This window comes from Maylandia zebra, linkage group LG22, assembly GCF_041146795.1.
Source record: "Maylandia zebra isolate NMK-2024a linkage group LG22, Mzebra_GT3a, whole genome shotgun sequence".
Taxonomy (NCBI): Eukaryota; Metazoa; Chordata; class Actinopteri; order Cichliformes; family Cichlidae; genus Maylandia; species Maylandia zebra.
In genome coordinates, this window is record NC_135187.1 from 4,467,926 (window position 1) to 4,485,837 (window position 17,912).

At 41.7% G+C, this 17,912-nt stretch overlaps 1 protein-coding gene across 1 annotated transcript in view; it reads right to left on the reverse strand.

The window, feature by feature from the left end:
• Nucleotides 1-6,445: 6,445 nt before the first annotated feature.
• Nucleotides 6,446-17,912, reverse strand: part of grin2da (glutamate receptor, ionotropic, N-methyl D-aspartate 2D, a) — a 259,454-nt gene continuing 247,987 nt past the window's right edge. Inside the window, exon 19 of the mRNA XM_024798509.2 lies at nucleotides 6,446-12,365. Within this exon, the coding sequence (XP_024654277.2) occupies nucleotides 9,198-12,365 (3,168 nt within the window). The 3' untranslated portion in view covers nucleotides 6,446-9,197. The remainder of the gene's footprint in view (nucleotides 12,366-17,912) is intronic.

The window sequence follows — 17,912 nt, forward strand, 5'->3', positions numbered from 1 at the left end:
TGTGTGTGTGTGTGTGTGTGTGTGTGTGTGTGTGTGTGTGTGTGTGGGTCCACTGTCTTCTTCCTCTAGACTGTCAGTTCATCAGTATTCCCCGGCCGTTTTCCCAGCCTAGTTAATCACCTGCATGCTTTTTATGATCCTTGGCTTAAATTCTTTTCCTGTTTATCATTATTATTACTGTTATCTTATGTTTATTTTTTGGATGACTTATTTTGGATTGTACTGAATCTCCCTTTGAGCTTTGTGTATACCAGTTTTTCATTAAAACCTGTTTTTGCTGTTTGTTACATTGCTTCCTCATTTTCAGTCCACTCAGCTGAACTTGCAAACATAACACAGAAGAATTTACTCCTGTTCAGCTACAAGAGCACCGAGGTTTTCATACACAAATATTAACTGATAACAGATCACTCAACCAGCAATTAGACCAATTAGAGCTAAGGTCAGACCATTGTGCAAGACAATTTCATCGTGCTTGGCAGTGTAAAGTTGAATCAAGTTGAACCAACACCAGCACACAACAGTTTCAAGGTTTTAAAACATCCATCCCTCCATTTTCACAAATGCTACCAGCTATCCAAAACTAATGTTTTGCTTGTGAAGCGATAGTGTCAACCTCTCTACATGCTGCCACCCACTCACTTTTTACCCCAGTTCCCAATAAGTGGCCATCTTATTGATGAAGTGAACACTTTCAGTCATACATGTATTTCACATGGAAACCTTCCAGATAGAGACTGAATTACTAATAATTAACCAACTGGATCCATGTTTGATTTTGTCCTTTTTAATATTATGCCCTTATGCAAAGAGGCATTGTTTAGATTTTGTTTAGAATTTATTTGCATTGGTTGTTTTTTTCACCTTAAGCTGGGCACATACACTATGTGGGCAGACTAAAGTACTTCAGCATGCCTCTTTGAATTCAGATATTTTCAGTCAGGAGTCCTATAAAATCAAGCACCTGAACATGCAGTCTCCCTTTACAATTATTTTTGAAAGAACAGGTTATTTTAAAGAGCTTACTCAGTTTGAATGCGGTACTGTAAAAGGGTCCCACCATTGGTTTAGCTCTAATTTCTTGTTTCCCAGATATTCCACAATCAGCTATACATGGTATTCTTGCAACATGGAAGCATTTAGGAACCACTGTAACAGGACATTTTAGACAATACAACATTACAAAGAGGTTCACCAATGCACATAGCATGTAAAAGTCACCAATGATCTGCTGACTCTGCTACATGTCAGTAGATTGCAGATTGAAATCATCTGAATACTGTTTTCTTCTCTTTCCCAGTTCAAGTGCATAATTCTAGCTATGGTGGGTGATGTGGCAGCTTTTTAGTCAGAAAATATTCATCAAAAATATTACATTCAGACTGTAAATGATGATGACTGTGGCAACCCAGCATGTTTTTCTGCATGTTTCTGTGTGTTAGAGCCCTGACATCAGCTCAGGAGATGAGGCTAGAGGTGAGGAAGAAAAAGGTGACATTTTATTAGGATGGCAGTAGCATTGTCTCACTATTTCAAGTTGTTATACCTTTGGTGAAGGGGACTCCATCTCCAGCTGTAAAACTGAGTCTGAAGGTGCACACAAATTTAAATGCCCCTCCACAGCAAACACCTACGGCTTCACCTCTGTTAGTGTTTCACCTACTTGACCAATCTCTAGCCACATTACTAAATGTGATTATTCAGAAGGGAGATGTCATTTCCTGCCACTATATTCATATGGTGAGGCAAACCCACTCTGATGCATTTTTAATGTGTTATTTACAACTTTATGGAAATGCTACAGTTTGATGGAAATTATAATTACACACTCATCTACGTATATTTACCAGCCCAGTATCCTTTTTTTCTATTAAATAACCCCCAAAATTGCTAACAGTACCTTTTAACAACTAATGCATGAAAATTCTGCCCATCAACAACACAGCAAATAATAAATGCCTTGGTCTATTGTCACTATGTGGGTTTTCACAACATAGTCTTGCAAATGTTTCTCAATAAAAGCCATGGTGAGAAATGAAGGGTGTCTGTTAAATTGAAACAAATACAGAGAGTGCTTTAATTCGTACACCAAATCCAGTAATGCTGCTTTTGATGCATTGTTTCAAATAAAGCCCTGCTACCTTCTGCAACCCTTATTTTCTGAGGTAAAAACTGCACAAACTACATGTAGTGCTACTGGATATCAGTGAGTGTCAATCAACGGCTGCAAATACTGAACTTAAATTATGACTGGCAGCGATTCGTTCTTAAGAATTAATAATAGAGCTTTTGCATAAACAGTGCAATCGAATATGTTATGCAGACTGGAAGCAGTGAATGAGTCCAACTGATAAAGACCTAAACTGACGGGGCTTGATCAGTCCAACTGCATTCGTATTTTTATCGGAAATGTTTGACCTTTGACCTGATTTCACTGATGAAAAAAAGATTCCTGAACTGCTGAAATCTGGTGATGAGTGTTAATGCAATTTAATATTTACATTTTGAAGTGGCAAACTCATAATGTCCATTTACGATGAAAACAAATCAAGATGTCTCATAAATATGACACTGAGTGCTTTGCGGGGGAAAAGCTCCATCTTGATTAACTGTAACTGTGACATTTTACGACCTTTCACAGAGGAAGTTATTGAGTTGGGGGGTTGTAGACACACATGTATGCTGGTTGGCACCCCACGAGAGACATTAAGAGGAGGCATTAATCAAAGTGCGCAAACACTTGACAGCAGAAATTTAGTGCGTCGCCTTTGTGTGTGCTTTCCATTTACAGTCAACACATTTGAACTCCTGAACCTGCTGTCTAAGTATAGGACTGCAAAACGTCAAACAGAAGGAGTATTAGAAGGCAATTCCTGCTGAGTGAGAGGGAGAAAGTGTGTGTGCTTTGTGTGGCTGATAATATGACTGCAATATGTTTCTTTGAAGGATAGCAAGAGACGGAGGTGAATAATGTGTGCGAGTGTGTGTGAGAGAGTGATTTTTCCATATCTGCTGTGCTCCTAAAACAGGCAATGCTCTGTGGTGGCCTATTGTCGGCAGAAATGACAACTGCCTCTATCTTGTCCTGCAGAGAGTCACTTCTCCGCTTCCTTCTACATCTCTCTTTAGTCATCTCTATCAGCGTTGGTGTCTTCAACTGGCACTTCCCTTGTTTTCTTCATTGCCTAGTTCTGTCACTTGTTCTCTAACTGATTTACTTTATCTTTGCCTTTTCTCCCCCTCTTTTCCATCATTTCTGTTGCATTTAGCAGGGAAACATCATTGGCCTTCTTGGATTTTTGCCCTATTATCATTTCCTTGCTTAGCTCTACATGCATTAAACTGTGTTAAACTAGCCACCACATTGTTCATTACTTATGTCTGAGAGATCAATTTTCAATTCAGTTTCATCCATCCATTCGCTTCCGCTTATCCATTTCAGGGTCACGGGGGGTGCTGGAGCCTATCCCAGCTGTCATAGGGCGAGAGGCGGGGTTACACCCTGGACAGGTCGCCAGTCTGTCGCAGGGCCAACACACAGAGACAGACAACCATTCGCACTCTCATTCACTCCCGCATTCACACCTATGGGTGATTTAGATTTTCCAATTAACCTATCCCCACAATTCAGTTTCAGTCCAGCATTAACCAAGGTGTTGGGTTACAGTCACTCTGTCTGCAGAAGATACACCAAGAAACTGCTGTGCATTTCACTAGCATCATGTATCTCTTATGCAGAGTTCTACCATGCTGACCTCTTACATGTAAAATTCAAACAAACACACGTCACATGACAGGCTAGTTAGCCTTCCTAGTTTATCTCAAACAACTCACGCACACACAAAAATCCACCTGAATCTAACAAATCATTCCTCAGATTTAACCTACCTTTATGATTTTTTTAAACATGTTGTCAGGGTAGAAATTCACCATGGTAGACTAACATATTTTCCCACCACTTTTATCATTTCGTTACTAAAATGACTTAAATGATACTAAAAATCGTGTTGTTTCTTTCCTCACCTGGCTAAGAACAAGTCTTTTCCCTTACATGTTCTGGGGCAAGCATCAGCCAAGATCCTCGAATGTCAAGAAAAAATAAAGCTGAAAATAAAATCAGACCATTGCTTCAGTTCTTTATTAAAATCATTTTATTTTTGTCCTGCTTGCAGTACAGCACAGTATTGTCATTATCCCCACTGGTGGTAGATGTGGCTGAAGCAGAGGGATGGCAACATCTAACCACATCTGTGCGTGTGTGTGGTGTGTGTCTGTGTTTGTGTGTGTACACATGTCTTTGCGTGTGTGTGAGGTGCTGACAATAAAGTGCAGCACCACCAGCCATCAACCCATACAGTCACTCAAAACAGCAGTATTATTACAAGGCCTTGAGACATTGTTCAGAGGCATACAGGCAGAAATTGTGGACATCCTCCCACTGCAGGCTAAAACTGGGCTTGCCAGGGCTCAGGAACAATAAATGCAATAAATGTTAGAAGCTTTAAATACACTTAAACACACTTTGGAATATGAATATATCAGTGTCCATAGAGGAATACTATACATTGAATGCATCTTAAACATGTAAAAGTATAAGATGCTCTACATTTGGAGCCTTTACTTTCTTGTTGGCAAAAAGTGGCGATATCGTTTATGTTGTCTGAAAATATGATGATCAAAGTAAAGCCCTGGTTCGACCATTTTTGGCCTTAGTGGAAACCACACTAGCAGATTTGGCTCTGCCCCTGACATGTGTCGTATTAGCTTCCCCAGTTTTGTAAAATTAAGAAAGAAACTTTGTGTTTGTTGTGTGTAACTATTTTTTTCCTTTTTTTTTGTTTTGTTTTATAGCACAGCAGCTTGGCAGATACAACACACTATGTATGGATATCAAAGTCCTTATACAGTATTTACCATATAGGTTGGTTGGCAGGGGTAGCTGTGCATGGTTCGTATAGCAATACAGCTACTAAGAGATGCAAAAGAGCAAAGGAGAAAAAAAAGAAGCCTGTGCTGCTCGCTACATTGTTTTTTTTAAAGAGGTCACCTCACTCTACACTAAGGTATAAAGTCATGGGTCTGGAGAACCCAAAACAGGGTCAAGAATGTGACCCCCGCCTACACAAGTGAGAGTTGTGGTAAAAGCTGCTGTATCCATAAAAGGTTTAATTAGTCATTAATCTGTAGCCCAAACCAAAAATAAAGGCCCCTCTGGGTAATCAAACACATGCCACCACTGCTACAGTGACACGGTCGTAAGACACTCACGCGCCCCTCCATGTTGTCACTTTGATGAACCCTTAAATGTTAGCTACAGTACATAGCTAATGGAGGTGGATGGTTGGTCTTAAGTGAGCAAAAACACAGTTACATACTGGTCTCTGTTTTCACTGGGCGCTAAGGAGCGGTGCAGGAGTTTCAAGACAAGGAGAGACGGACAAACGGACAAAAAAGACACACTCATTGAGATAATACCGTAAATTTAGTAGACAAACTTATATAACATAGATTTTAATCTTGAAATATAGTGTCATATATATATTTAGATATGCTTTTTTGATGAAATAAATATATCCACAGATACTCTTCTTCTTTTAAAAAACAGACCAGCTTTACAGCGGCAGACACGCACTGATGCAATGGATCGACATGAGGACAAAGAGGAAAGGGGAAAGAAGGAAAGGCCGGTGGCTCATTTTTCTAATGAAACACCCAAGCTTTGTATTCACACCGCTAGCAGCTGCTGTGTTACTGAGCTAGTACTTTAGTGTAGGAGTGTAGCAACAAGGCTTCTGCACTCAAATTAATGTTCTTATTCCTAGCATCAATAATACCAGTGCTATTTACACAACTGCACTGGCAAAACTGAACACCGAGTGCGAACATTTTCGAAAAAGTGACAGAGTCTAAAAAAGACATGCAGAAAGGGTAGTGGTGATACCAATCAACAGACATTTGACCAGTTGTCTGAGCTTCATATACAGTGTTAGAGTTTTGTGAACTAATTTTATTTTTTAACTGACTGGTTTTTGGTTTGTCATTCATCATTTAGGCACAAAAATCATTTGGCTTTTGGGAACAGATCATGGTTTGGATCAAAATATGCATGCATGATGACAAAGCTAACCCTGCAGGCTGAACAGTTACGCTAAAGCAGGGGTGTCCAACTCCAGTCTTCGAGAGCTACTGTCCTGCAGCTTTTAGATGCATCCCTGCTCCAACACAGCTGAATCAAATGGATGGATTACCTCTTCAGCCATCACATTTGGCAAAGGCCTGATAACAAGCCTTTCATTTGATTCAGGTGTGTCGGAACAAGGGTGCGTCTAAAAGCTGCAGGACAGGAATGGAGTTGGACACCCCTGTGCTAAAGGATAGCCAGGGCATTCAAGTATGATGCATTCAAAGAGTTCTGATCAAACGAGCTGGGAGTGAAAGCGTGCTCGCCAAACAAGATTAAAGTATTGAGTGTGATTTTTGGCAACAAACATGAATTGCTTGCGATGTGAATGCACAGAAACATATTACACTTCATGCTTTTCCAGCTTTCACTTCAGTTATGTTGTTGCTGCTGATTGTAATAAGTACTGAACTCTATAACTTGATGTAATACAGTCTCACGTTTGAAGAATGGAAATCTATAATCTGGTGTAAGGAACTTCCCTGTGGTCTGTGAAGATTATTAACACAAAGTAATTATATACTTTTTTTTATTATAATGAAGTGGAAATGAGAAACAATATCCCCAAATATTAAGATGCTAAACAACAATTTTATCTAACGCTACCCACCGCCACAAATATATATATATATATATAATATATATATCTAGATTTTTAGTTAAAAGAAAGTCAGACAAACTCTACACAGCAAGTTCATGTTAAAAACACAAGTTCTTTTTTTGTTTTCTTCAGCTGAAGTAAATTATGGCTCAGATGCAGTTAGAGGCAAACGACATGAGCTGACCAGACGAATGGGAAAGCTGGCTCAGTCACCTTGACCAAATGAAAACACAAACAGCATTGTGCCGGCGGGTCTTGCCTATTTAATTGTACTCCGCTGATGTCCAGTGTCCTGATGCTGAATTCTAATGTTGATGGTTCTAACAGACTACTCTTGCTAAGTGCTTGACATCGGAGTGTAACTGCTGGTGTCAGCTCGGTAATGGATTAAAAAGCTATAGCTCTTGGTTACACATTTACAAGGTGAGAAATACTTAAAAACAAACAAAAAAAAAAACAATATCACAGGAGGTTCTACTGTGTCTTCTATACACTCAAACCCAACACTTTCTCAAACCCTGCTATCATAACAACACAGCCATAATCTCTTTGACATCAAAACGGCACTCGTACAAGGTCTAATTTTGCTCCAATAGAATCCTTGCCTGACCGTCCTGTCCACACATGTTGACTAAAACTTCATAATTTACACAAAACATATGGCAGGAGCAATTAGCATAAGGCTATAAGTATTTATTTCCCTGCATCTTTGCCTAACAATCCGTGTAGCCCCATGTAAAGTATTAGACTGATCCATCATGCCACGCAAAACCTGGATTGCTAAGTTTAACACAAGCAAACAAAAATCAAGTAATTTCTAACCCATAACCCATTGCAGCTTCGCTTTTTCAGTAGCTTACCTTACCAGGTTAGTACAGCGTTATGTCATGTCAGCAGGAACTGAGCTCTGTCACTAAACTGTCAGAGATGCTACAATTTCCTTCTTAAAGTGTCTTAATTGTTGTTGCAGCACACTTGTTTAGAGGCTGACTTTACATTCAGTCGAATACAGGGAGGAAACAGACACTCCATTGTCGCAGTTAGGTAGTTGAGAGAATGTTTCATTTGCACCCAAGCTTGAGTAGTATGGCACAGTGCTTACATTGTATTTGATTTAATACGTGTCTTGATATATAGAACACCATCAATAACAACAACAACTACAACACAGAAGTAAAGGTTTTTTAAAGAATAAAGCTGTGACATGAACAGAGGGTGAACAAGATATTGCTCAAAACCAGGATTGGATGAAGTGACTTTTTAGGCTGCACATGTCATTGGATGTAGCTTTATGTGAGTGTGTGTGCGTCCGTGTATGTGTGTGTGTGTGAGTGTTAGCATGTGTGCATATTTTGGAGATGATGGAATACTCCGCAAGATAAAAGGAAACACAGCTGCTAACGTTGTACAGATTGATGTTGAGCTCTACTTAAGTTTGGCACTCAGCTTTTCATTAAGCCAGTAGAATATCAGTCACAGTTGACTTACCCTGTTGTCAAAAATACAAACACAGAAAAGCACAGACACACAGAATAATCACATCAAGGAGAAGAGCCAAGAGGGGAGGACGGGAGAGGAGATGACAGGAGAGATGACAAGGTAGACATGTGAATAAGGCGGGAAAGGAATTGGAAAACACATTGAAAGAATAGAACAAAACAATAAAAATAAAGGGGATAGAATACGTTGGGGAAAGGGGGCAGTGGTGTAAACTAAAGAAAAACAGCGGACACCGGAAAAGACAAGGTGGTTACCACCCTCCTCTTCTTCTAAGCAAGAAGGTATTGATCATACACAACAAAGGTGCCTCAAACGGGCGTCACAGTTCTGCGGGGGTGTAAACAGTTTGTTAAGGACAACGAAAAATAGGGAAATAAGGGATAAGCGATTTGTGTAAGAAAAAAAACAACACAAAAACAAAAAGCAAGAAAGTGTTCTGTTTTAAAGGCTTCTGAGAGCAGCAGGTATACAGTACTACAAAGTTCCTGAGCCCTCAGTAAGCATTAAGAATCCTATGAATACAAACTACTGCTCTGCTTCAACATCCAAAGCCCTTTACTTTCTAGAGCAAAGGATTCTCCTTCGTTTGTACCACTTTTGATGTTTGATTTGCTTTCAGTGTCTTGGTTAACTTACTTCAGAATGCAAGTTGTTACTGTGGTTGTAGTCTTTCACATACTGAGAGGAATAAAAGGAAGTAACAAGAGATTGCTCATGTTTTCCTTTGACCTACCCCATTGGGTTTGTTTGGCTTTCTGGTTTGTTTATTTGTGCAGAACTTTAGGAAAGGGCTCAGTGCGTATGCTGTACTGACTTGGCTTGGCAGCATGTTTGCTGCTGGGCAGATTCAAATCCAGTTCAACTGCTTTAGCCTCGAAGGGCTCTCTCTTATGACTTTTGATACCTTGTTGAACTTCAGACCTCACTCTCCACACTGGAGAAATGGGCAGAGCCCCTTCGGGAGCAAAGGCTCTTGGTTTTGAGGGGTAAATGAGGGGACTGAGGAAATCTCTGGGGCTGGGGTACAGAGCGCAATCTCTGGTACTGCAGTTTGGCACTTGCCGAAGCCATGGACGAGGCTTGGGGTGCCCCTGGTGTTGATGAGACCACAGAAGGAGAAGATACAGAAGAGGAAGGAGTAGGTGGAGGAACATGTATAGAAAGAGATGAGGAGGGTGGAGCTGGAAGGGCAGGGAGCGGAGGTGGCATGTTAGGGATAAGTGTTGGAGGAGGGGAAGCCTGTCTTCCTCGATCTCGATCCCTGTCTGTTCTCTGTGTGCGCTGCTGGATACTGAGGTTTGACTGGCTGCCAGATTTTGATGGATTCTGTGACCGATCGGGTTTGGACGAAGATGAAGAGTCATGTTTCGACTTCATGGGACCACTAAAGCTCTGGCAGTGGTGGTAAAGCTCTTCCTGGCTTCGTGAAGTTACGCGAGCCCATTTGGAGGAATGGGAGTGTGGGTGGTGTTTCGGGGAGTGACAGGAGGAACAAGCAGCGTGCCCTCTTCCCTTATCCTTTGATTTGCGCTTACTCCTCTTCTCATCCTGTATGTGGAGCTTGTCCACTGACCAGTATCGTCGAGGAGGAGGTGGCGTGAGAGGAGGTGGGGGCCAGTGCGAACCTGATCCCCACCCTCGCTCTCCTCCCCCACCTCCACCTCCCCCTGATCCCCAGCCACTCTCCGCTGTTCCCCACCTCTCTCCTCGCTCCAGGAACAGGTCATCTCTGCTGTTGATGCTGCCAGCTTTTTCCCGGGAAGGATAGGTACTGAAAAACCAACCTCCCCCTCCAATCCCTCCCACTGCTCTACCTTCGTGATCTTCCCAGTATCTCTCAAATTTCCCAAACTCCCCTGAAGAACCGTCATCATCAGAATATATCCCGACTACCTTATCACGTTCACGCTCATCATCAGACATTGTCCTTCCTCCTCCACGCCTCTTCACATGCTCTGTTTTCCTCCTGTCACGCTCCGAATCTTCTTCTTCATCATCCACTTCAGATTCCCACTCATGGAAGGACAGCCCCTCCTTGGAGTGCACCTCCACTCTTTCATTCCGTCCCAACAATGGCCTCCTCTCTCCTTCTACTCCTAGAGCATCCCTGTCTGAACTTTTACTCTTCCTCCTTTTAGAAGAGGCAGGCAACAAGGGCAGGAAGGCAGATGGAATGGCATCAGAGGATGGGTTGCCCCCTCCCCAGAACTTGACTGATGTAGAAGGCTTGCTGCTCGAGCTGTGATAGTGCTTGCTGTTTCTTCGCCGGTGGTGTCTTTCCTTTCCTCTGCTGTCTTCCCCATCATCCCTGGTTTTCTCTTCTCTTTCTTTTCGCTCATCTTCACCTGGGATGTTCCATCCGTAACTTCTCACTGAGCTCTCACTTTTTTTCCGAAAGGACTCTCGCCTCAGTGCTGGGTAAGATGGGAAGTCTGGTGTTCCTGATTTGAGTTCCTCTCTTTTTTCAGGATCCCCTCCTTCCTGCTCTGACCTTTTCCGGTCTCTCTTCCTCATCTTATCATCTTTCTTCCTCTTTTTCTTTGCTTTGCGCCGCTTTCGCTCCCTTTCTCTCTCTCTCTCCTCCCTCTTCTTTTTCTTTCGACCTTTCTTCCTTCTCTTTTTTTCACGCTCCCTCTCTTTGTGGTGTCTCTTCTCCTCTCTACCCACTCCTCCTTCTCCTCGGCTTGTTGCTCCACTTCTCCCTCGGTCTCTGTCACCCCATGATGCCCACCACTCCTGTAACTGGGCCAGTTGGCTGCCAGTCCTCTCTCTACCATAATCTCTTTGGGGCCGTGGTTTGCGTGGTGGTACTGGTGGAGGTGGCGGGCTGCACGGCAGTGAGCGCGATGACATTCGGCGTGATCGAATTTTCTTCCTCCCAAGAAGGAGGCTGGACTCCTCTGTAAGGAGATCTGAGTCATATTCATCATCTACGATAAAATCCCGATCACCTGCTCGATACCGAAAACTAAGCGAGGAGTTGTAGGAGCTGTCACTTGAGCAAGAAGAAGGTGAGTTTGAACGAGAAAGTGACACTGAGGATGAAGAAGAGGATGAGGATGATGTGGAAGAAGAGGAAGAAGACGAGGCACTGGAACAAGACGAGTAGAAATGGCATGGGGACGAGGGAGTGGTAGGGGTGTGTGTTGGAGAAGAAAGAGGGGCAGGAAGAGGTGGAGGTGGAGGGGGACGACGTCCTCTTCTTCCACCTCCATCACTTGCTCCATATCGCCCACCTCCTCGCCTCCCCAGAGGGAGGATGTTCTCATACAGGGGACCTCCTGAGCCTTTTCTTCTTGTCTGAGCTAAGCTGCCTCGTCGCCAGAAGGGAGGCCTTCGTGGAGAAGATGGGATTGGTGGAGGAGGCTTGGAGATTAGGTGCCCCGGGCCTTGTTGGGAGCCTTTAGGAGGTAGCCTTGGCATACCTGAGGCCTTGGGGCCTCGAGAATTGGCTTTGGGAGTCTGCTGGGGGCCCCCTGCCTGTTGGTCCGAGTTAGATCCTAGCCCCTCTGGATCAATAGGACCATAGTAGCGCTTATATTCATCTAGCCCTGTGTCACCTACTCCCACTGCTCCACCTGCAACTCCTCCTTGCAGGCTCCAGTGCTGCCCAAGGTTTTGTTGATACTGCTGCTGGGCCTGTAGTTCAGTGATCCCACCAGCTATCCCTCCAACACCAACGCCTCCAGAACTGCCTGTGCTCACAACCTTTTCTGGCTTTGGCCTGTTCCAGCGATCAACCACAGCCAGTCTGCGGTCATGTCGAGGCAAGAAAGTGGAGCAAGGCATGGGGCCCTCTAGTAAGGGACTAGTTGAGGGACCAAGAGCCATTGCTGAGTGTCCAGCAGTTGGCGGAGACCCAGGCAACATAGTGGTATAGGTCTGCCCTGGTTGCTGTTGGTGGTGCTTCTGCGGTTGTTGCTGCTGCACCATGGCAATGGCAGTTGTGTTGTTTACTGTGGCTGTAACAAGGTGTTGTTGGGGTGCACTAGGCATGTTGGTCATGGTGTGGTACTGGGGCAAAGAGCTTTTGCTCCCTCCCGGTGTTGTCTCATCCTCAAACTGGCAGCAACTGTACATCCCCTGGGTGGAGAGATAACAGAGAGATTGTAATTAGACCAGCAGGCTGTCAAGTATGATAAGAAAGAACTGTGTGTCTATGTGTCAGAGACAGAGAGACACAGAGAGCCTGACATCCCCAATTTTGAAAAGGAAACCCACAGAGCAGCTTTGATCTGATATCTTTACAAACCATGTGAAAGCTATCCACAGAAGACTGTGTATGGATGAAATACAGTACAGCAGGACCATGAGTTCAACCTTTACTAGCATTCTAAAAATCAAGATCCATTCTTCAACCCATTTTCAACTGACACTAAACAATGTGTTTTTGTACATTCGACAAGTGTGAGAGACACATTTTTATAAACACACTTCTGTTGATGGTAAATGTATCGTTACAGACCATAAAAATAGAATAATAGTGTTAATGAGATACTGCATAGTGTTATAAAGAAAGTCTCTTTCAGGCAGCTGCTACAGATACCTCACAGAGCATGAGTTAAAATTGCCTGCATTGTAACTTTTTACCAGAATATTATTCAGACTGAGAACACAGACTCCGTAGCTTAGCAGGTTCAAAACAAATGGATTCTATTCTGTAAATAACTAATTTTCCTTTCTCTCAGAATGGTGGGAATTTGCTGTAGGTGGTTTCCAACTACCTATTGTTTTCTGCGCGGTCATATCTCATCTGAAGAGAGTAGTCAAAGAGTACTGCCCATTAAATATTAATGAGTTTTGGGGAAAAAAACAAACACAACTTTGGACTGAGTTTACCAGGCTTCTGGGATTGTCAATTTTCCCACTATGAAACCAAACAAAGCTTTCAGCAAACAAAGTGTCACTCAGTTGGAACAGGACTATGTTTTCTCCAAAAGCACTGTGAAAATCAATTGAAGAGAGCGCTATGTGCAAGTAGTATCCAGCTTCTGGAGAGGAGTCAAAACAAAGGGGAGAGCAGAAGCAACAAAAACTATTTTGTCACTGAGCAATAAAACAAATGGTGACTGAAGCTTCATTTAACTGAACCGCTCTTCTTTCCAGCTGCCAGTTTGGTTACTTAACTGAAACTAAACACAAGCTTCATGTGTTCACACTGCTTATTTTCCCAATGCACAAATTAAGATTAAAATATTTTCTTTGATCTTAACTAGAGGAGATTTCAGTGGCAACAAAAACAATTCTGCTTCTAAAACTTTGCGTAGATTTCAATTTTTCTGCCATGTTATTGTAAAAAAAACTGTCCAGAAAACAAAAAAGAAAGATTTTTTTTGTACTTATACTTATACTTAAACATGGATATAAAATTAAATCTTGATATTTTTTTCTCATATTAAATATTTTGGACTACCTTCCATTCTGGCTAGAAAATATCAGGACAGAAAGGCTCACTTTCAAATGTACTGCTGTTGTTATTTTCTGTCATTTGAGCAGAAAAAAAAGAATAAAGATTGTTCTTACTTGGTTTTAATGAACTACTCCAAACTGGAGAGAGCACTTTAAAATCACCAGTCAAGTATTTTCCATCTCTTCAGCAACCTTTCAGCAAAACTTATGAATAACACATGACACGGGTGAGTCAGACTGATGGGTAAATTATTGGCGCATCATAACATTTTTAAACATTTTAAAACTTTTGCAATTCTAAATCCCAAACAGGAGTAATCAATTCTAACTTTGTCTTAGGTGAGCAACTCCATCTCTGCTGTGTCTGGATGCTCTTTCTCTCCTGCCTTTGTGTTGTTACAGCTTACTGTAGACAGATGGTAATCCATTAGCACTACTAAATAGCTATGTAAATCAAAGAAAGAAAGGAAAAAAAAAACAACTCCATTATTCCTCACATGTGAGAATGATTTATATGATCTACCAATATCTGCCAGATCTCAATGATAAAATGTGTGGAACTTCCTGTGAATCTCCGCTCCTCACCCGAACCCAGATCTGATGGAGGGACTGTAATAATGGCCCTTCTGGACCCATGAATCAGCAAACCTAGTGGCAGAAGTGCTATCGCAGTCCCCAGAGCATGGGGCGCAGTACACTGTGAAATTGAAACTTGGGAGTCTCTGACTGGGTTAAAGCAGGCCAGCTGCAAAGACTTTGCAGCAAGCATTGGATATAGCACAGGAGGTAGAAGCTAACTGGGCCTTCTACATCTAAGTGATATTTTTATTCTTAAGGTCTAGAGATCTAGAGACTAGAGTTTTCTAAAATCCTGAAACGTTCTGAATGTATGAAGGAAGGTTAACGTGCACTCCAAAAGATCTGACAGCAAGCCCAACAGGGAATACGTGCATGGATATCAAAGATTGCAAAGAACACAATAGATTTTCACCAAGATGGTAAAAACAAATATAAGTGCATACAGAAAATCACACTTGGTTCTTGTATCATTACACACAGAACCAACAGATGCACTTGTACACACATATTACCTGACATAGCTAACAGAGTAACAGAGAGAATAAAAATGTCAGGAATCACTTAAAACAGATACGGAAGCATCTTTACCCTTCCATATCCCCAGTACAAATTCCATGTAATATATGACTGTGTCTATGTGAGACAATTATCTGCTGAATTCAGTAAGCAGTTGGATCATTATGTGTCATGCCTCCTAAATGATCACTCCAGGCAGTACACTTAACCACAGTTAATGTGTGTGCGGTACGTGCACATTAAAGGAACAGTCTTTTCCCTCTAGTTTATAAAAAAACATTTAATCTAAAGTATTTCTTTCTGCCAGATTATACTCCTTTATTACTGGGGTCCCCTTAAGCTTAGCTCAACTGCTAGCTATCTGCACACTTACTTTGGCTGGTGGATGGAGACGAAGAAGAAAATAGTTCCTACAAAATCTGCAACAAGAAGATTTGTGGGTGTTTTTGTGTCTGAGTCATGACTTCTGGAAAGAAACAGTGCTGCTGAGTTTTTCCTTTCATTATTATTTTTTTCTGGTACCACAAGGCCGGGGCTTTTTAGTTCCATTATACTAAACACAAAGGAGACATCTCGCATCAGCAGATCTCACCAAAATCAGGCAAATCACTAAAACAGTCCACATGGATACATTTCACTATATCAAAGCGTAAAAAAGCTAAACATTGAATTTACTTAGGTTAAATTCCTTAAAGTCAGGTGTGCATAATCAGTGCAATGCAATGATCAAATCTCGACCTTCCTTTTATGACGCTTTCCAAATAAGTTCTATTCTGTTGTATCACAGACCTACAAATCTACATTTGCGTCACTAAATCTATTGTAGAAGAATGCGTACTATACAGTGGAAAAGCAATACTTAGTAGACTCAGACTCTAGTGGCACTTGAGTAGTCTACTCATACAGTATGATGGATCCCAAATGTCAGAAATAAACACCCCAGTGTTCCCATCTGTGTAAATTAGCCATTTCTGCTGCATTGTGTCACAGGAGGAGCTAATAAATCAATCTTTTGTTTTCCTTCCAACATGGTGGTATTACAGTTACAGCCACAGGTACACATCAGGCATCACAGCATCTTCTGACAAATAAAAATATCTCTGCAGTGCTCGATGAAGCCTGCTTCACACTTCAACAGTCTCACCCTCCCCTCCACCTCACCTCTGTCATTCCTCCTCCTATCTGTCCCTGTGTTTTCTTTTCCTCCTCCACCTCCTTCCGGCATCCCCGTCCAACTCCTGTTATGCTCCACTACCTCCACCATCCAAACCTCCAGCTGTCTCCTCAGCCAACTCTTTTCTTATCTCAAAGTTCCCCTCCCTTACCTTTCCACTTCTCCTCACTTCCTCCCTCCCACTACACCATCCATCCCCTTTTCATCCCTTTTGATACCTCCTGTTTACTCCCAGTTCTCATCTTTCTAGTCATTTCTTCTCTCATCACTTTCTTCTTTCTTCTGTTTTTCACTGCAACATATGCACAAAGTATTTCCATGACCCCAAGCTGAACTTGCAAAAACTGTACTGGCAGTAAAAGAAAATAGACGTGCAACAGCTAAGTGATCACTCTGCCCTGGACCTTTGGGTTAACCCTGGAACAATGCCAAGGATAAAGATTGCTGATGTTCCCGTTTTTGGCTGTCTGCTCTTGTCCCTGCTGAGTGCAAGAAAAAAAGTCCTGATATTGGTATCCAATTCTGCACAGTCCACATCTTGATTGTGTCTGAAAACAGTCTATTAACCTTCTATCTCTTTTGAGTGAACCTCAAGGCTGTAAGCACTGATGGATATTCATTGTGTTGTTTGTGCCAAAAAAAAAAAAAAAGAACAGTAGATTAGCAAATATGTCTTCACCTTTGAGTCTGTCACAACATAAGGCCTGCAGAAATCATTTACCAGTTCTCCTTGAGCACACTTTTGTGAATTTTTAACAAATTGCACTGATTAGTTCTCCCTTCTCATGTGAGAGTGCACAAATCAGTGAGATCAGCTGCTTCACTGTGGCTCAAAATGAATGAAAACATTCATGTGCTTATTTCTCACTTCTTACTGGTACTTTTGAGCATTTTCTTTACATCTGGCAGGGATAAACTATACTTATCCAAACCATCGTTAGGCATCTTTGGTTTTAAATTCATGCATATTATTTCAAAGTAGCAAAAGAGTGAGCAAGTCCTTCACTGAAATCTTTTCATCTGGCATCGACTCCAAAGCAAAAATAAGTAGTCAGTCTGAGCATATGAAAAACACATGGTTTACCACAATATATTCTGGTACGTCCTGCACTGCAGTGTGGAACATTTTCATCAGTCTCCTAAAAAGTCTCCTAAAAGTTAAGCTGAATCCAGGTAATTACAGTTGAAAAAACATTACTGACAGCACAAAGGGGGGCGGGTCCTAAAAAACTATTCTCAACTTTGAGATGAGTGAGAGTGACCAATTAGGAAAAGTTCAACAGTGAATAACTATCAGTGCAACAAGCAAATCGTTCCCTGAGTGAAGAAAGATTTAATCCTGCTGTGTGAAAGTCTTGAGCCAACCCTTAGTATGCTAGACTTTCAATATTGGCTGCCTTTTCACTCATTAAGGGTTTTATCTTCTTCTTTTTTGCTTTATTCACTTAACACTAAACCATTTAAACAAAAAAGCACATCATTCAAACATGAGCCAGTGTTATGTTTAGCATAAAATAGTATTATTGTACCAAGAAGTTGATTTGTAAAGAACTATCAGCTGAAACTTGGCGTATCATGTGCTGTATGTTCTTTGAGACTGTTGATCTAGACAAATAGAAGACAAAAGACGTAACAGGCCTAAACTGAATCTGTTATTTTCTCAAGAAATAATCCAGCTAACACTGACACGGGACCTAAGGATGTATAACAGTGAGTGTCTACAGGCATCTGTAAAACACAGTGACTGGCTCTGTCATGGTTTGGAGCTTCATTTCAGTCAGTGGTTTTGGATCTTGTCAGTGAATCCAAAAAAGTACCATTAGATATCTACCCACCATGCAACAGTATCTGGAAACTCTCAGATTGACAACAGCTTCATTTGAAAGCATGACAATGATTCCAAACACACTTCCAATGATTCATACTTGGATAGAAAAGCACACAATGGAACA